The sequence below is a fragment of the Haliotis cracherodii genome, unplaced genomic scaffold (genome assembly GCF_022045235.1).
Source record: "Haliotis cracherodii isolate W230 unplaced genomic scaffold, xgHalCrac1.p SCAF_21, whole genome shotgun sequence".
NCBI lineage: Eukaryota > Metazoa > Mollusca > Gastropoda > Lepetellida > Haliotidae > Haliotis > Haliotis cracherodii.
Window position 1 is genome coordinate 11,281,194 of NW_027266277.1, and position 21,239 is coordinate 11,302,432.

Consider the following 21,239-nt stretch of genomic DNA (forward strand, 5'->3'; position numbering starts at 1 on the left):
TCACTGATATCTTATCGATGCCATATTTTATAATGCTGTCAAATTTAAGGTCAAGTAAACTACACAACATACGACTTGAAAATACTAAAGTACTGAAATGTGAAAAACAAAAACAAAAATGCAGTTTCTTTTTTTTCTGCTGACCACAAATGTCAAGTTTTAAAAAATCCAAATGGTTTACAAGCACTATCAATGCAAATAATTTAAAACAGTGAGTGACCCACTAGGCTACAGAGGTGATGATTATCCACATTAAAGTGAAGAATATTTTTTTCAAGAACATGTACTTCAGCAAGATATACTTCATGTCTGCTAAAGAAAGTGTGTTGGAAACATACAATTGTTGATAAATGTTGTGTCAGACTTTTGTTTCGACTCATAGGACAGATAAAACACTGTCCATCGGATTTGGTTTAAAATGTAAACATTCGGGACGGTGATGAAAGGGTTTCAGTTTGTCTGCATGTTGCACATGGTCTTACTGTAGCACACTTTAGATGAATTCCACTCCGCTATTGTTTCACTATAAGGTATCCTGATGTCTTTGGAGTTGTTTTTTCTGGTATTTCTTGAATTTAGAAAATCCCTCCCTTGCGTGTTTACATCCTCAACCAAGCCCTGGGAATTGTGTTTTATCATTTACATACAGACCTGAATTTTCGGACCAAAAAAGCCTGGTCTGAATACCAGTTAAATATCAAGCCATTGTATGAGTATATACATCAGTACATGTTCAGCTTATTGCACTTCTTTATGGTGATACAAAGGAAATATTACTTACTGCTAATAACCATGAACCGACATACTTCATGATAACAAGCTTCCCCCATATCAAAACATAGGCACATCTGGCGAGAAAATTAACATTCTGAAAAAGAGAGCCAGGAAAGATTATATATCAGTCAAATGTTTGCACAATAGTAAATGCATTCAATACCAAACAATACCAAGTAATGTTGGGAGTAATGCCTTTTTATAGGTAACAGAGCAGAAGAGTTATCCCAATTTTGAAGATTGCAGTTTTGTTGTGTAACATTCAAGCTGCATCACGTCAGTTTGCAAATAATCAAGTCTGTGGCAGACAAACCTGTGGTTAATACTTAGAAGTGTCCCACAGAGCCATTGTATGATGATACGCAATATACCAAGGCACCAAGCCTGGTGCTGAAACTTGGATTAGAATAGGTCCTCTGCTGCTTGTCATGAGAGGCAACAAATCAGCTAGCCAACCATCCCAAGCAGCTCCTCTCATGACAAGCTGCAGAGGACCTATTCAAATCCAATTCTCTACAGGGCAATCTATTATGAAATGACACTAAAAAATATCAGAAAATAACCTAAAATCACATTATCTCTCTTTCAAGTGCCCGCCTTGAATAACTGGAAAATTGCTGATGTGGCGTAAAACAACACTATTCATTCATTCATTCATTCATTCATTCATTTCAAGTGCGTAAAGATTTGTTTAATCTTATTAGTTTGACAATGGCTTTATTTGGTGATGAGAAAAAAGAAGTCCTGAAAGAACAAAAACTTACCTCAAAGTCTAGAGATAATAAATAATCATCTGGTACTAGCAGATTGCCAGTCTGAAAAATAACTATATACACCAGTCCTAGTAGCAGTCTCTGTACTCCAGGGTACACACTGAAACAGAAACAAATATAAGCGGGTGAGTGACATTTTAGTTTTAAGTATTCGCAGAAAGGTAAATCGCGGTGCACTTTGAAGTTTCTTCTTGTTTTACTTGTGTTTATTACAAGGATTATGAAACGGTGCTCAACTGACATGATAACTGAACTTCATCCACCTTGCCTAAATATGTGTCCAACACTAGAACCGTGATTACTGAACACATCCCAGCATCACCATGGTCACCTCCCAAACAAATAGGTCATGCACTGTAATCCCATGCATCACGTTAATCCCCCTGCCACACCATTCTCTTTCATCAGAGCGCATATAACGAGTGAGATAGGATAGGTACATAAATATACAATTTAGAGTATAATTTTCAAATTCTTAAACTTTTACTATCTCACACTATGCATTTATCCCCTAGCTGGATGGTGGGGCGCAGATACCCCAGCCAATATAGACTATAACTGTGAGATGTACACAAAGAAGCAGATGCTAAACATTCAAACAAATAAAATATCTAAAAAACTGCCTAGTGTCGTAGAAGACATGAGCTCTTTCGTGGGAAAACATACCTAACTGATCATATGATTCCAAAACGTTAGTCAGACGGAACAGCAAGATATCAGGTAGAACATGCGGAACATGTTTTCTATTTTGACATTGTTACATGCACGAACATGTAGCTGTAAAGAACAAGCGATACAGCGAATGATTTTTAATCGATCCTGAAGGGGTCTCCAGTCAATCAATTTTTCAAGACAGTACACAACACTATCTACCGTAGTAGAAGGTTGATCAGCAGCAATGGCATCTGTGTTCGCCACTGTCAACAGAGGAGCGCAATTGTCTTTAGGCGAAGAGCGATCGTCTACACCAAAAACACAAAGCGGCTGGTAGTCTAGGATAGACTAGGTAGCAAATGGTCTAGGAGTGGTAGAAGGGTCAACCAACAGTGTAGTTTTGGAAGGATTGACAGACAGACACTGCCATAGAAGTCGGCAGTGGACCCTGATTCTTCAGCAACGGACTGTTGATGAGGTAAAGTAGCAACGCCGTCTGTCAAGAAACTGTCTGAAACACCATCAGACAGGGAAGATTCCAGAGGTGCTGCCACTGTAACAGAGTAGGGGACAGGTAGTTTGCTGGGCTTCTTCGACTTCTTGGTAGACGACTTGTGTTTGTCGGTGTCCTTCGATTTCTTGCTGGAGTGCTTGGATCCACTTCTTGTTGATGGCCCTTGTGAATTTATACACGAAATGATTTGTCAGAAATATGATCACATAAAAAGCTCCTCCTGTCAGAACTACACCAGTCTCGGCAATCGCGGCATAAATCGTGAGGGTCCGATGTAGAAAAAGTATGCCTGCACTCCAATCAGGCCGGGCAAAGAGGATCTTGCTCAGATGTAATACATTAGTAGGGAAAATCCGTAATCCGCGATTACTGTGTTCGACCCGTTTGTTTGGGCGATGACCATGGTGATGTTGGGATGTGTTGCGGTGAATTGTATTTTAGAGGTTACGTTTCCATATAGGATCAAAGAAGAAAGAAGAAATGTTTTAGTGTGAGATAGGAAAAGTTTATTGCTACATTTGTATTGCAGGTGCAAGATACGTTAAGGTCACCAAAGTTCAAGGCTACTACATCCTCTACCGTTCTAGACCAGCCTATCGAAAGGACCTTGTCATACGTGACTCTTTCCAGGAAATAGACTCTGGAGAGTCCTAGTGCACCTAATGCACATCAGCATAGTTTTTATACATCGTAACATATCATGTATGGATTGAATAAAACAAGGGGAATGAAATATAACCTGGAAAACATATTTTCTGCTGTTGTCTACTTTTGAAAAGATTATCTTGCGAAAAAAAATGTGTCGCTCATTGTTAAAGTCATTTGGACAGGGGAGAAATTCGCAGGAAGGCGACTTGCACAAGTGTACTATGTTATATCTGTGAATGAAGCAGGAGGTGATGATCATCTTAAATAATTCCGTATGTTCTAAAATTGACAAAGAACACAACCATTGTCTTGTGAAAAATAGTTCAAGAAGTGTAATGCTTAAAATCTATAACAGTCCATGCATAGTCAACATAATGCCAGTGTGAAAGCATGGCAACTGCTGGACACAGAGTAAATGAACATTTGCCTACCTATCGGGAGGCTCCTCTTTCGTTTTTTGAAAAGCACCGTCTATAAAGTCGAGGTATCTCCGCATAGAGAACTGAAACAAATTCAAGATAGATAACCTTTAGTGACCACATTGTGTTAGCTGCTTAAATTGGTAAACAAAAATACAAGTGAAATTTCGATATTTTTAGAGCAGCCAAGATGGGTTTTTTCGAGGGAATGGCCAGTTCATATACATATAGTACCTTTTTTCAAGATGACAGCCAGACCAATTTACACATACCTGTTGGCCAATTCATAAGCTGGTTAACATTTAGTTCTCAAATCTTCTTAAATAAGATCATATTGATATCATTTGGAACTTGTGCTTGGAAAACTGAGATCAAGTTACCAATTCTTTGGTTTACAAAAAATGGAATATGTGTTACAAGGCGATATGTGTAATCCAGGACTGGCTATCCTCTCAGAGATACATGCCGGTATTTCAAAGGCTGTCAAAGAAGTGCAAATATTTCCAGATTGGCCATGGAACAGATATTAATGAGGATGAGGAATTTCGGATTGCTCTGTCCCAAGTGAATGAACGGTGGTAATCCCAAGCCTTCGGTGAGGGACTTACAGCATTCATTCACAAGAGACAGATAATCAGTAATTCTGAGTTTGGAGTAGGTTATTCTCTATATTACAAATGAAGAGAAAATGAAGACAAAACATATCTAATGGTTGGTTGGTTTGTTGTTTAACGCCGCACTCAGCAATATTCCAGCTATATGACGGCGGTCTGTAAATAATCAAGTCTTGACCAGACAACCCAGTGATTAACATCAGGAGCATCGATCCACGCAATTGGGATCGATGACATGCATCAACCAAGTCAGCGAGACTGACCACCCGATCCCGTTAGTCGCCTTTTACGACAAGCATAGTCACCTTTTACGGCAAGCATGGGTTGCTGAAGACCCCAGAATCTTCACGGTCCAATCTAATGTGAACCCTAAAGGCACCTTATTTTTTTAGATGACATAATATAATCAGTTTGGAAGGTCCTGAATACTGGATGACGTCATATCATATTTTTCTCAACAATGAATCACTGTGATGTCCTATTGCTTCATTTGACCAATCACCAAAAAGAATTGCCAAAAGGCACATGTACAAGTTTTGGAATGTTATTACACATGACCATTTTACCCTTATGGATAATATTACATCATTCAAGACTTACTTGTGGTCCTATGAGGAATCCTCCAAAATAGTAACAATGACCAAACATTTCTAACAATGATGGTGTTTTTTCTAACGCTGTCTGTGATTGGTCAGGTGTCAACTCCGCCTGAAACATCAACATGATTTATTTGTCAATAACAATACACATAAAGCTCTCTGTGTTCATCAAGCAGGCCAGTGCAAGGCAAAGTAAAGTGATAGATATCATGAATGTGAGTATTCAGCTAACTGCTAACATACTGGTATTTGACGTAATAAGTGCCCACAGCGATATTTGCTAATATATTGGCCAGTGAACAATCCCAATTAGCACCTCTTCCAATTGATCAATGTACACAAGACTTATTTATTCGTGTATAATATGCACCCCATATCATGGGCAAATAAATTCTGGGAAAATATATCTGTCCTGTCTAATAGGCACAGACTTTTCTTTTGTATCATTTCAGGCTGTCAGCATAAACCACGAAATTTACGATGTTTTAACTCTTTTTTTCACCAAAATTCTATTCTAATAACAGCCCCATATTTCTAATTCAGAGTGCGCCCTGGGCACTTATTATGTCGAATACAGTAACTGCCAACTGAAACTGCGGATCTGCAATGTTTGTGCAGTTGATAACAGTCGGGGATGAGGTTTGTTAATGGGCCCGTTGACACATTGACAAATACACACAGGGCATGAACTTCATGTGAACCATGTCTGCGTCAATGGCTTCTTGACGTCCCCAAACTCGCATTTCATACCAATTTTTCTGCTGTTTAGCAGTAAGTGACTTCGGAATCATCACACCACAAAAATTATTCAATCTTATAGGAAAATAAGTTCCACATGAGCAGCAACCTCAGAGACCTACTCTTGCCAAAGGTTCAAAGAACTCCTGAGGGATTTGACAAGAGTTACAACAAATTACTGCTATAACAAACTCAAAGACACCACTGATTTTAGCTTGATATCACCTGTGGTTCATTATAAGCATACATACAGCATATCAACAGAAAATGGCCAGGACAAACAAATATGTTTGTTCTATCTGTCAGCAGGTCGGTTCGATATAAGCGTGCTCATTATAAACATAGTTTACTGTAGTTTGGTTTAACGCCGCTTTCAACACTATTTCAATCATATCATGATATGTCAGCCCCAAATGATGCAGACCTGAAGATGCTGACTACTTCGGTGAAGCCCATGAGCACTGGTATGGTGCTGACAAACCTAGAAACATCATGAGGGCGAATCTTGGATTCAAACCAATGACAGTAAGTTTCTAGCATGTCAAAGGGATGTAACTCTGAACAACAAAATGTGGGACCTAAGATGACCACTCATGACCACTTGATAGCTTTTTATGAAAGTGGAAGTAAAATAAAACAAGAAATGTGTTTTCCTCATGTTCATTATATGCAAAAAACCAGAAGCAGTTCTCTCCAATCTCTTCCTGAATGACCGAGAAACTTTCCGATAAGAAATAAAGTCAGGTGACATTTGACCTTACCAGTGCATTACAACTTTGAAACAGACAAGCCTATGCCTCTAGCTACCTTTAAAACAAAGCTAAAACACACTTCAGGTTTAATAATATCACTTCCTGCTCCCGGAAAAAACATGCCCAATGCAGAACAACTCTAAAATAAAAATTCCTATGACTCTAGCTACCTTCATAACAAAGTTATATGCATTTCCCGTTTAATGACCTTGACCCTCAATCTCAGCCATAAACTACCTAGAGATCATCTGAATAAAGTTTCATCAAAGTAAATGATGTGTACACAAGAATTTTGAGATGTCTACTTTACATTACTACTTGACCTGCAAAGTCATACAATCACATGCAAGAACATTACTTATTGCAAACTTAGGTGGTTTTACAAATATGAAGTCTCCATACCATGATAACAAATCTTCCTGAATGAGTTAATGGCCTTCAAAACAACCTTAAAATCTGACACAACCATGACAAATAGCAGCTATTGAGTTATTTATGGTAAGTCTATCTTAAATGATTGGAAAATGCATAGATTTTTCATGAATTAATCCAAAATTCCATGAAATCTGAACAATACTTCTTGTGACCTATACCTAACACAGAAGTCAACCAAACGTTGATGCTATAGACACCCCATTGTAGAGTGAGTGAGTGAGTTGGGTTTAACGCCGCTTTTGACAGTATTCCAGTTATATCATCGCGTGTCAGCTTAATGTAGGAGGAAAGCCAGAAGTGATGCAGGTCTCAGACGTTTACCACTTCGGTGAAACCCACGAGCACGGGTATGGTGCTGACAAACCTAGAAACATAATAAGGATTAAGGGAAAGGGACTCAACTCTGCACCAGCAAATCGCGGCGCCTTAGACGACTGGGCCACCCTGATCTTCCAAGATCACCAAATAATAATAAAACCACACTCTGTGCAAACTGACATCTGATTCCCACTTTTGTTTAGTCATGTCCAATGACACTGTGTGCAGGGGAGCTATTTTACACAATAGGAATGGGGGCAGCCTCACCTTCCTCTGTTTCCTGTGTCCATCATAGACATCAAATATAACACTTGTAAGGCGGAGTGTCAGCACACAGTGGGGCATGGTCCACATGATCTGGTAGTCATCCGTTTCCACCTTGTAATACCCAGCCATCAGGTAAAACTGTAACCATAGCAACAAGCATCCCAATTAAACGTTTATCTCAACACTTTACATCATGAAAAATAGTAAAGTCTTTCTAGACTTTGAAGTTGCTCCATGTCATTGTGTTCATTTCTTGTGTATACTGTATCTAAACGTTCAATCTAATCAGTGCAATGTGTAGAACTAAGATATTTTACCTTGGAAACAGGAAACAATTACAAGCCTAACAGCGCCTCCTGCAGTAATATTTTGCAGTGAACCTTGCAGGCTCAATTTCATTACCCCATATATTGCATTGGCCCTAGATATGGTCTGATGATTTCTGCTTGTCTCAAACTACATATAACAATATAAGGAAGGTCATGAGGACTTCGATTTATGAGTTTATTTCACACTGCACTGAGCAATATTCAAGCTACATGCCAGCAACCTGTATGCAATTGAGTCAAACAAACCAGTGATCGATGTTATGAGCAATGTCCAACACCATCAACCACATCACTGAACCTGACCACCCAATGTGTTCGCCTTTTATGACAAGAATATGTGGCCGAGAACCTATTCTAACCCAGAATCCCCAGTGGGGTCGAGTTTAGAAAATTTTACTATCTGAATATTGATAAATACAATGGTAACATAACTTCTCAACTATGACCATGACGCATTGTAGAATAACATTGGTAAAAAAACTTTTTAACAAGTTTACATAATTAATTTCAAACTCTGCGTATTCTTCTAATGTAAATCAATACCCCATAATCACTGAATTGACATCTACTCACTGTGTTGAAAACGAAAGCCAAGGCCACAGACAGCGCTGTTCCCGGGATGAGGCAGAGAATGACATAGTCGACCAGGATATTGACAAGCGAGTGTGAGACAGCATCACCTGCAACAAACAGAACAATATGTTTGTCAAAACTCATACACAGATATTATGGACATTTCCATTAGTGGTAGGATAATACACTGATGCATCGGTGGATAGCAATTTTTTACTTTTTTACTTACTTTTTAAGTCGCACACTAAGTAAAAGGTATCGATTCTTACCTTAAATGTATTCTTTAATAAATGTTCAACCAAACACTAATTACTAGTGAAAATGATTAGTGAGAACGTAAATAATTTCATCCATTGCACCATACTTGTCACTGCTAACTGTAAATCGTTAGTATGCCAGGTATTTGGCCATCCTGTCTATGAAAAAGATGGCTTAAACACCACAGATAAGAGCACATGCAAGTATTATGGTACATTTTGGATCGTGAGCAAGGGTAATTTTGTGATCAGCACTTTTTTTTAATGTCAATTATTTTTTCCAACATAAAGAGGAGATGCTCAATTGAATTTTTTTTTTATATATACACTAAAAATAATAAACTGTATTCTTTGGAGGGTTTATTATAGTCTGCAAGAAATGAAACCATTCATATTTTCTCCTGCATCAAGTTTGATGAATAATTACAACTCTGGCATCTCCAATACTCACCGAAATTGAAGTAACAGAGAACAAGGCCACAGACAGTGAAGAAGATGTGTTTGACCGGAGCAGGCTGAAGGATGATCCAGTGCCGATACAGGAAGGCCAGCGGGTAGCCTGCAAATAACAATGACACTTTGTACCCAGAGTACCAGCACTGTAGCATGTCCACTTGAGGTGAGCAATGGTTTACTCCAGCCATATCAAAAGAGTGGTACTACTGAAGGAGTTCTCATATAGGGAACTGGACCCAGACCTTTATGTCTCTACCACACCACACCCAAAATTGAAGAGAGGTAGATTTTCGAAGCTAAGAGAGCATCCTTTCAAATTTCAGGGGGATGCTGGGATTTTGATTTGAGTGAGTGAGTGAGTGAGTGAGTATGGTTTTATGCCGCTTTTAGCAATATTCCAGCAACATCATGGCGGGGGACACCAGAAATGGGCTTCACACATTGTATCCATGTCGGGAATCAAACCAGGGTCTTCGGCGTGACGAGCGAACGCTTTAACCACTAGGCTACCTGACCGCCCCGATTTTGATTTGAGATCAGCATACTTTTTTTCAATAATTAGGAGTTATTATTTTTTCCCAACTTAAACAGGTGCTCATTCTTTTTTCCAACACAATTGGGATACTTTAACACAGTCTGCAAGTCTGCAAGAAAAGGTTACAATATCATTTTTCCAACAATGCAAGGCATATGTTAAAGAAAATAATAAAAACAGGGTGTTGATCTTTTTTTTTTTTAAAAACCATGTGCAATTTCCCACTGATTAGACAGCACTGGTGCAGGTTAAAATCATTTTGTGCAGCCTAAGTTCATAAATAAGCAGACTGCATGAAGAGCAGTCAGTAAAATATTCCACAAACAGGAAAATAAATATGACTTCTTTCAATGATACATTATGTAAAAAAGATTCTTAACTATTTGAAATTCTTAACTATTTGAAATAAAATTACTTTCATTTCACGCGTTGTACATGTTTACTTCCTGTTTGTGTACAGCACAGACCACCAATCTTCAGAACATGTACATACACATTAGCCAAAACAATATTTTCATTGTAACACGGTAATCCTTATGAGGTGATTATGATCATTTATTTCAATAATATTAAAGTATAAATGTACTTGTCCCAGACACAGTTCCTGCTCAGTGTAAGAGTACAAAATATGCAGGATGATCTGTAAACTGATGTTGTCTGAGATCATATCTTTTTGTTTTTAATTTTCAAGTAAAGGATGTCGTGCTGTCAGCAATGATTGGTAGGATTGTTGTTTAACGCCGCACTCAGCAATATTCAAGCTATATGAGGGCGGTCTGTAAATAATCGAGTCTGGACCAGACAATCCAGTGATTAGTATCATGAGCATCGATCCACACAATTGGGATATGATGACATGCATAAACCAATTTAGCGAGCCTGACCACCCGATCCGGTTAGTCGCTTCTTACGACAAGCATAGTCATATTTTACGACAAGCATGGGTTGCTGAAGACCCATCTACCCCAGATCTTAACAGGTCAAGCAATGGTCAGATAATCTGTTGTGCAGTTAGCATGGTCAGCATGGAGAAGAAGAACGAACTCACACCCTGATAACTTATTATCAAACATTATTTCAAAGCCGGAAGTGATACAGGTCACAGACGTTTACCACTTTGGTGAAACCCACGAGCACGGGTATGTTGACAAACCCAGAACCATAATTGGGGCAAACCGAATTCGTGCCCACGATTAAAGGTTTCTAACCAACTCTTTACAGTGATTTGTGGGCACAGTTTATATTTTGGGCCAAATTATTTAACATTGTGTTAGTGTCCCCAAACCAGGCAACTTCTCCATACATCATTCAGTTTCACCGAGTTAGCACGACCTGTCTAGATGCCTCAGTATACAGTAGCACACTAGAAACACCTAATGCATAAGATATAACCAGTCATGCAGTCATAAAAGCTTGGCATTTTATATCTGTCCTGACAAAAGGTTTTATGGCAGTTATTGTGTGAACATGGTGAAGTGGCTACCGTATACTTGCTGAATTTAGCACCTTGAGTACTCAAGATGTGGAACTGCAAGATGACTAAAACTAGAGACTAACATGATTGTCAAGGACATTTGCAAAACAACAAACAACTTTTTCAGACAGTTCTACAAGACTGAAGCCAGATTACTATGATCATTTTCATTCTAGCGAACACTTTTAAAAATAATTCCATAAACAGTGAGACCCACTGAATATGATGTGGGCTATTTGGGTTATTTTTCATTTATTTATTTCGAACACTGCTAGTGGCTGAGCAGTGTATATTATAAATATATATCAATGAAGTATACACATGGTTTAATACAAATATATATAACAGTAGGTTGTCATTGACTTAAATCCCCTTTTTAGGTTAATGTTTTTATTGGATTAAGCTATACGTAAATAATTGGTAAGTAAAAAAAACATTAGCATGACAGCAGTGTTTGAAATTAAGGATGAAAGTTAACATTATTATTCAATTTTTAGAGATGTAAGCAGTCCCCCGATTAAATAACTGAAAGCACCACAGAACCAGAAGTCCTAATTCTGTATTATCACATGAAATTCTATGAGCAGGCATTTATAAGCAGTGGGCGCCAAATACATAAGATACAGTAACACATGTTGACAATGTGGAAATAATCATTTAGGCGTTTAAAAGTAGGTCAGCATGAATGGATCTTGTCAGTTGTATCCTCGCACAACTGAGTGCAAAGTTTAATAGTTGCACTATTATCAACAAGAGCTTACTGCTGATACATACTGATACTGTCATTATATTTTTACAAACAGAGTATCATCTAAGACCTTAAAAATGGCAACAACTGAAATAGCCTCCTTAAAAGTACACCTAAAGCTAGGAAAGCATGTCATGATGGACAGCAGAGTACAATTTAAGCTTCCACGCCAAAAATGGACACAGCATCTATAAAAGGCTATAACGAGTTAATGGGTCAACAAAGATCTGATCAATAGATTCTTGGTAAGCTAATTCCATAAGATATAAAGGGGGTAATAAAGGGGGAGGGGAGGGGAAGGGAAGGAAAAACCTAGGGTGGAGAATCCAGAATTGAGAGGAGGGAGGGGCGGGGGAGAAATGGGGAGAGGGGGTTTGTGAAAGCAGGATGGAGAAGGGAAGCTGGAGGGAGTGTGGGGTAGGGGGAGAGGAAGAATGAGTGGTGGAGAAGTGGGATGAGGATGCTATATCCCAGTCAGAATTCCTTATCAATGATTTCTTTCTCAATCACAAACAGGGTCCACAAGATGACTGTGAGACTGATTTCTACTGAAGGTAATCTGCAGGTAATGCTTTGCTACTTTGATCACACAGCTTGACAGGTGCTTGTGCTTTACAAATTAACAATGTCTAGATTTGCCCATCTTGCTTCCAATAAGTAGTTCCTACACCACCATAAGCTTCTCAGGGAATTAGCTGACCAAACCAATCACCACTGTAGCCATTCTTGAGGGCTCTAATTTAAGATTATGACATGTGGTTTACACACAGTTTACTTGGCACTTCATCATATCTGATTGATGTGTCTGGACATAAGGACACTCTGATGTCTATGAGATGAGTTGATTTTAAAGGGGCAAAAGGCATGGGCAAACTGGCAGTCCAAGGAAACCGGATTCAAACAGTCTAAAAACCCACTCTGATTGCCTGCTCAAATTTTATGACATATTCAAATTTAATAGTTAATGCTTACCCCAATTACAAAAAGACAATATTTCAGTTTCACACAAGACATTCAATAAGCATGATAAGAACTCTAGACCAAGGCTGGAAATGAACACAAGACGTTAAATTGGACACACTTTAATAAATAACAATGAACCAAGGACATTGTTGTAATCTTCATGTGCATGCATTTTGTCTAGCCAATGTAAATCCTTTGTGGCTTTGTAAGTTTTATTTGATGCCTCTCTGTTTCAAGATATGACAAACCCTCCAGTGGAGATCGTGTCTTTTTGAGAATGAGTGACTGAGTTGGGTTTAATGTCACTTTGAAAAGTATTCCAGTTATCTCACAGCATGTCAGCTTAATATGGGAGAAAAGCCCGAAGTGATTCATGTGTCAACGTTTTCCACCCTGGTGAAACCCATGAACACAGGTACGATGATGCTGACGAACCTAAAAACATAATCAGGGCGAACCAGGATTCGAACCCATGATAAGCCATAACAAAATACATGCAATAAGAAATGTTAAGCTGGTAAAGGTATCTTTGTTTTCTGTTGAGAAATGACACAAGAGTAACAATCGGGCATAAATAGTCTGTCTTACAGACCCTGATACATTTATATCAACTACAGCCCATGCAAGTCTATAATGTTTGGCAAGTCTAGATTACTGCAGTATGAAGAGAATCACTGGGCTCCCTTTTTATTAGATTTTTATTTTCTGTATGATATGTTCATTTCAGAGACTATATGTTAGTCTAGGGCATAAATAGCAAGCTCAGGTGAGTTCCAAAGGCATTTGGACTTTGTAAAGAATGTCATCTATACCTGTAACTCCAGTCATATAAATGGTGCCGGGCACATTGAGAGAAAAGGCATGACAGTTAATAATATTGTGATTATTCCCAGGGATTTATCACTGATCTTAAACAAGTACCCTTGGCAGGCAAAAATGGGAAAAAAATATTTTTTTGGTTCCTAATTGGATATTGTTAATTGTAGTGTTTTTTTTAACTCAAAGGTATTTGAACATGTTGAACAAGTACTTTCATATTCAATTCAAAGCCATAATGTAAATCTAAGCATTAAAGTTTCTTCCTCTACATAGGTCCTGTTATCAGTGAAATACAAGTCACCTCGACAAAGCTGTTACATTAGTTGTACTGTCTGAGCATAAACTAGGTAATGATTAATACCAATTTGGGGAATTTACGGACATTTGCAACAGGCTTACTAAATTGGGGCCGAATATCGCCTCTGAGTAGGTCTAGTAAATCCTTGAATTCCATACGGATGAAGAAGTGATCAGCAAAGGGATATGTACATTATCCAAATCTGTCAAATGAGGTCTGTCTGCAACCTTGACAATAAGGCCAATGTTGCACCCATTAAGATGTTCAGCAAACTCTTCTAAACAAGCTAAATGTCATTACCACCTCATATGAACACAACCTATAAACATATCATGAGAATTTTCACTAACAAACAGCAAATTGGTCATATGCTTCCCATGACCTTGAAAATATGGTCAAGGTCCATGTTATCGACCGAGTTTTGCAAACACCCAGACACCTTGGCACCAAATTTGAAACAAATCCTGTTCTCCAAGTTCCAAGAGATTACTTGATGACAAATACAGGGCTGACATACGAGGTCTAATACTAAGATTTAAACAAATTCTGTTCTCATAATTATGACCATAACACCATGACATGGACTATTTCAATTTCTGTATGTACCATATTCGACATAATAAGCGCCCTGGGGGCTCTCAATATTAGAAATAGGGGGCTTTTATTAGAATACTATTTTGGAGAAAGATAAATTTTGTGGTTTATGCTGACAGCCTGAAATGTTTATATACAACAGATATATTTTTCCAGAATCTAATTGCCCATAATTAAGGGTGCATATTACACATATTACACAGAAATAAATAGGCAATGTGGACACTGATCAATCGGAAGGTGTGCTAATTGGGATTGTTCACTAGCCAATATATTAGCAAATATCGCTGTGGGCGCTTATTAAAGCGGGGCGCTTATTACGTCGAATACGGTTTACACGTTTTAAATGCAAAGAACTTTTCAAGAAAACAATCATGACTATTACTATGTCTTGGGTCAATGAAGCTTTCATTTTGATTTCTAATGCAGCCACACAACCAAAACATTCTGAAAACAACCAAAACGTTCTCAAAACAAAACAGGCAACAAAACACTCGCTGTGCCAAAATAAAACCAGTGATTTCTTAACAGTTTCCAAAGGATCATTATCACATTTTATCATTCCAAGAAACGCATATATAGCATAATAAAGATCCAAAAATGTAAACCTCATCAATGAAATGATAAGAATCGTTCCTCTGGCAGCTACGCTAGTTCGTTACCCTTGACAACAAGTATTTAGGTTTCATCCCTGGAGGAGGCTAGTATCAGTTTAGATGTCAGGAATAGACCTATATCATGTTACATTCTGATAAAGCTGATAGGAGAGATTACAATGTGACTGGACACTATCTCCAGTACAATGCTCAATACTTGCACTCTTGATGGCTAACATCAACATGCCTTTCTCTACCAGTGTCCCTTCTCTTCTTAATCATGTTGATGATAATGTCAGTGGTAGAACTTCTAAACATCAGGCCAAAAGGAAGTTGACTGTTTACTGCACATTGGCCAAGTCTAAATAATGTTAAAAAATCGGAATGACATGTTTAGAATTACACTGCAGGAATCATCCATTAAACAGTACTCTAACAAGGGGATTCTTGTGGTATTTGAATCAAGAAATCTCTTAAATCTTTTAACATTAGGGTTACACCAAGGACACCTAGACTTTCAAGCTGAATTTTGAATACTGCTAACTATGTAAAATGGTGGCATATTACACTCAACTGCCATCACTTGATGTCAATTATTCCATAGTGATAGGGGGCGGTCGGGTAGCCTAGTGGTTAAACCGTTAGCTTGTCGCGCCGAAGACCTGGATTCAATTCCCGACATGGGTACAATGTGTGAAGCATTTTTGTTTGAACAGATAGAAGTACTTATGTTCTAACATATTTCTGATAGGTAAACAACATCTAGCAGACTTTCATCAAGATAACCATCTCTACATATCTACTGCAATCTGACATGTCCTACATCACACTGCCAACTGACAGAGTTCACAAAGTCTGTGAAATAGAATCTGGACAAGCATTATTCATCAACATCAGCATCAGCATAACAATCATGATGAACAGATTGAGAACATATTGATATGCATCATAACATATACAGCATATACAGGCTGTGCCTTACATTACAGCTTACTTGGCAACTTGCGACAGTTGCATGTCTAATGTAACTCAGTAAAATCCCGAAGGCAACAAATGAAATGACAGATCATATTAACATAGTTAAGACTAGACAGGGGGGTGGGGGTATTTTATCTACTAACATAGTACTACAATAGTTCTACAGGCAGCCAATGCTGACTTGGTTGATGCATGTCACGGTATCCCAATTGCATGGATTGATGCTCATCATGTCACATCACTGGATACTCTGTTCCGGACTTGATTAGTTACAGACCGTCTTCGTATAGGTGGAATATTCCTGAGTGTGGTGTTAAACAATAAACAAACAAACATAAAACTATTGCAGTTCAGGTGAGCTAAACATGTGGCCTTTAAAAGCGAGATAAAATTGTTAATTTCAATCATGTCTACTACCGAGGAGTTATCTACATGTGAGGTATCAAGTCACCTATCACGTTCTGTAAGCTATTACATGAACATGAGACTGTGTCTAGTACTTCTACACACCAATATGTTAATGAAACAAATAAGTTCAGTGTGACAGATTAGATTCTCACAGTTCGTTACCATCACAACCAGGTGCCTCCTTGCATCATAGCAAAGTAAAATGATCTATGCATACCATGTGGTATGTACAACTATATTTACCATTCAAAACTTATGTATAATTACAGTAACAACACATGTCAAATAAATCCATTTAAAAGTATTATAAAAGGACTATTGCCACTGGTGCTTCAAGCATTTTTGTATGAATGCCACTGGAAAAACTCAAATCAATGTTTTGATAATTGATGCCTTCAATCATGCAAAAGCATTATGGGACTTTCTACATATGAGTTTTGAAAAATGACATATGTTCTTATAATTCAGTACAGCAGCATCAAAAACATTTTCACATTTTCAAAATCTGATCTTTGACAGTTGTCGTTTCGCATTCTTTTGACCTTGACCTTTCATAAGAAAGTCAACTGGAGACTTTGTCTAACAGGCTGCATATGTCTTGTCTGCCAATTATCCTATACAAAAAACTCAAGATGATCATGAAAAAAACAGTGACCTTGACCTTGAAGTCAGCTTATCATTCGCCAGTATGATCGCCCTTATATGTAGATTTTTTAAAAACATGTTTTAGTATGCAAAATCTTACATGTACAATGGACATATGGCAGACAAAGAGTGACATCCCAGTCCAGACTTACACTGGTTTCAAAGTGCAAGCCCACTTAGATGCATGTACGGTACCATGCTGCAGATTACCCTGGATACTTTTGGAAACTAGATTTTCCCTATTCATGTCAACACATTAATATAGATATAACAAATATTATGGCTTTGAAGATGTGACTTGTATTTCACTGATAACAGGACCAATAAAAAGGATTATTGGTATTGGGTTAAAGAAAAAATGGACATAAAAATATTTCCAATTATGAACAAAATAATGATTCCACAGTCTCACAGTATATTGACTATGAGCTGACAAGTCCTTGTTTTATTATTGCAAAGCATCAGGAAGGATAACAACAAGTACCATTTTTAGTGTGTTTTGGTATGACATGACCTGGGATTAAACCACTGCTGCTGCCCACAGAGGCAATTAGAGGTGGTAGCAAACGCTGCTGTTCCCCGCCACCTGCTGTCCTGTAAGCCACTTCACCATCATAAAGTTCACACTTTACAGCACTTTGGTCACAGCTGTTTAAACTATCATTAACAGTATATCTAAAAACACTGTTAATCAATTTTATACTCCACCATCAGTATACTAAATATAGTATTTTTCATATAATCTACACAACATATGGTTTATGACAAAAATGTTTCAAATTTCAGTTGTCATACTGAACATACCCAGGTACATAAAATTGTTGGATAACCAAGATATTTTTATCTGAAACAGTCATAATCGCATGTGGTCCAATTCATGAAGCTATACCATGTATACAGCTGTTTACCTGTCAATCATTTGATGGTAAGGACACTGAAATCACTTTCACATTTGACAACAATACTGTCTGACATATTATATGAAGTGATGATCCATGAAGAAAAGGGTACATGACAGGACATTGTCTGTAAAAGTAAGGTGGAAAATAAAGTTTGTGTTTTGCTGTCCATTTGCTGGCCTGTCATTCTAAGCTTTAACTTCCATTCACAAATTGTCAGACATAGGGAATACATCAGCTACGAGGGACTTAACTGGGTACATCTTAGGGCTGGCCAAAAAGATTGATAATCGGAATTATCGTTGATGGGAAGAAATATTAACAATAATCACTATGAAAATTGTGTCATCAATAATATCTTACATAAACTATTGTGATGAAATAAAGTGTTAAGTAACTGAAACAGACTTGTTTTTGTCTGCTGCCAAAGACAGAAAGCAACTAATTTTGTTATACCTTAAACGTCCACAAAGTAAACCATGCATAAATGTGTCACCACTCGCCAGTGACGTGAAATATGATGTTTTGTCTCGGAGCTCTTTGTGTATTTACTGAAAGTTACTTCTCCAATATTTATAGATATTTGATCGATATTTAGTTGGCGACTATCGATCTCTTAGATCGATATCAATAGCCAGCGGTACTTTATCAACATTCTAGTCCAAGGGATTCTCAGGAACACAAATTGGGGAAAATGGGTGTCTGGTGTCAGGTTTTGTTTGTTTATTAACGCTGCACTCAGCAATATTCCAGCTATATGATGGCGGTCTGTAAATAATAGAGTCTGGACCAGACAATCCAGTGATTGAAATCACGAGCATCGATCCACGCAATTGGGATCAATTGCATGCATCAACCAAGTCAGCAAGCCTGACCACCCAATCCCGTTAGTCACCACTTACAACAAGCATAGTCGCCTTTTACGACAAGCATAGTCACCTTTTACGGCAAGCATAGGTTGCTGAACACCTATTCTACAGCGGATCTTCACAGGTCTCTGGTGTCATGTGGCATGCTTCATTTGATTTCATGGAATTTTACTGATGTCATATTTCTGCACTAGCTCATAAGCATTTAGCATATTATACATAGGATTTGCAGTGTTTGATTTAAGAAAAACAACCATTGACACCCTGTCCTTTGACTGTGTTTCCTAACAGAAGAGAAATGTCAATATATAATTGCAATCTAAAATTTTGTTAAATTTAATGATTCAAACAACCATACCATGCAGGACTCCCAATGTAAATTATTTGGGTCCATTCAATATTTGCATGTGTCCAGGAGGCGCTATATATGGAAAACAATATGAACCATGACCAAGAAAATTACAAATTCTGGACATGCTGAAAAGAACCTGCATTAAAGCTCATGATAATCCACAACAAAAATATGCTGCAGTAATCTGGTAATATACAGCGCCATCACAAAATAGGCTTATTATATAATCCCCGTGGGAACTCAGGTGAAATAGAACATTAATGTGCCTAATACAGTCTGTGCCAAAAAACCTTGATTCTAGGCATTTAGTATCATTGTTAGTACATTTCTGTGTTAGCATATGGCAGTGTACTGGTGTCAGGCTTCGGGCTAGAGGGTAAAGTTGCAGACTGCTGATCAGTGATTGAAAATGTAAACAGTATTCCATACTCAGCATATTCAGTTTTTACTTCAATATTATAATAAATCTTTGTTTCAATTTCACAATTCATCCACTGTATTTTATCTCCATTCCAGTCCAGGTGCTTTTAGGGTAACACAATGTGATGTTTGTTTGTTTAATGTTTAACGTTGCACTCAGCAATATGACGGCGGTCTGTAAATAATCGAGTCTGGACCAGACAATCAAGTGATTGACATCATAAGCATCGATCCACGCAATTGGGATACGATGGCATGCATTAACCAAGTCAGCGTGCCCGACAACCCGATCCCGTTTCTCGCCTCTTACAACAAGAATCATCACCTTTTATGGCAAGCATGGCTTCCTGAAGACCTATTCTACCCCGGATCTTCACGGGTGTAACACGATGTGAATGACATGAACCTAGAAATAGTCATCCAATCAAGTTACATTGTTCTTTTATGATAAAACAAGATCATCAACATCACCGAGTTACAGGCTGTCTTAGGCTTAATTTAATACAACTGGGATCACAGACTGCACTCCCATCTTCATCTTCATAAATTCCCCACCCAAAAGAAAATTCATAAATAATCTCAAGTTTTGACTAGTTTTGAATGTAGGTCTATACTGAACTCACAATAAGAAGATTGGTTGTAGACTTCAAGCAAACTAACAAGAGAAATTCTGCTTTGGTGACAACGAGTCCCAGGGCATATATCATAATAGAATGGAGATGCATATAATGTTCATTTTATCAGTCCAATGCAGTCTGTACCAATGATCATCATATGATGATTTCCTTGTCCACATGCCAAAATTGTATCATGAAAGCATTTACAGTCGATTGTATCTTGTTAATATATGGACCAAATATATATCCCCCGAGCATACAAGACCAAACAAATTAAGGTTTACAAGACTTGGGCTTTGGACAAGCGGATGAGATATCAAGACTACTTTTGCTACTTATCTGATGCTGGAGTTCACCAAAAGTTGATAAAGTCATCATAAAGTCAATACCAGCATATATATAAAGAGTAGAAATTATTGACAAAAATAAGGCAAAACTCAAAGGTTTTTGGCAGAGGATGAAGTATTCCTGACATATTCAGGGACAATTTTTTGCATACCGTTTTATGCATCATAATCAATGTACATATGATACTCTTGTTACTAGACACCCTGCATAACCAGCTGTTCTCATACAATTAAACATGACTGACAATGTATCTAAGGCTACATTAGGCTTTACCATCTGTGCCAGAGTCTACTAACTTGAACTTGTATCTTGGCATCATTTCAGTAGATTTTAGAGTTAACATATGCATGAAATGTGCTTTTATTAACTGAGCTAACCAAACAGAACAACATATTACTTGACTTGGGCTTCTTACAAGTGGCCCAGGTCCATGATAACATGCCTAAGTCCTTGGGACTTTCTGTAGTAATGTTTTGGGGGTGCTATTCCAATGCATTAGAATAGGATCCCAGGTGACCACTATAACAACAAAAAGCTGTGAATTATGAATTGTATT

General features: G+C 37.8%; 1 protein-coding gene across 1 annotated transcript in view; it reads right to left on the reverse strand.

Moving 5' to 3' along the window:
* Nucleotides 1–21,239, reverse strand: part of LOC139470816 (lysophospholipid acyltransferase 5-like) — a 43,862-nt gene that overhangs the window by 15,259 nt on the left and 7,364 nt on the right. Inside the window, exons 2-8 of the mRNA XM_071253111.1 lie at nucleotides 9,116–9,223; nucleotides 8,408–8,514; nucleotides 7,506–7,643; nucleotides 4,997–5,104; nucleotides 3,795–3,865; nucleotides 1,539–1,647; nucleotides 782–868 (exon numbers count right to left, since the gene is read on the reverse strand). Of these exons, the coding sequence (XP_071109212.1) occupies nucleotides 782–868; nucleotides 1,539–1,647; nucleotides 3,795–3,865; nucleotides 4,997–5,104; nucleotides 7,506–7,643; nucleotides 8,408–8,514; nucleotides 9,116–9,223 (728 nt within the window). The remainder of the gene's footprint in view (nucleotides 1–781; nucleotides 869–1,538; nucleotides 1,648–3,794; nucleotides 3,866–4,996; nucleotides 5,105–7,505; nucleotides 7,644–8,407; nucleotides 8,515–9,115; nucleotides 9,224–21,239) is intronic.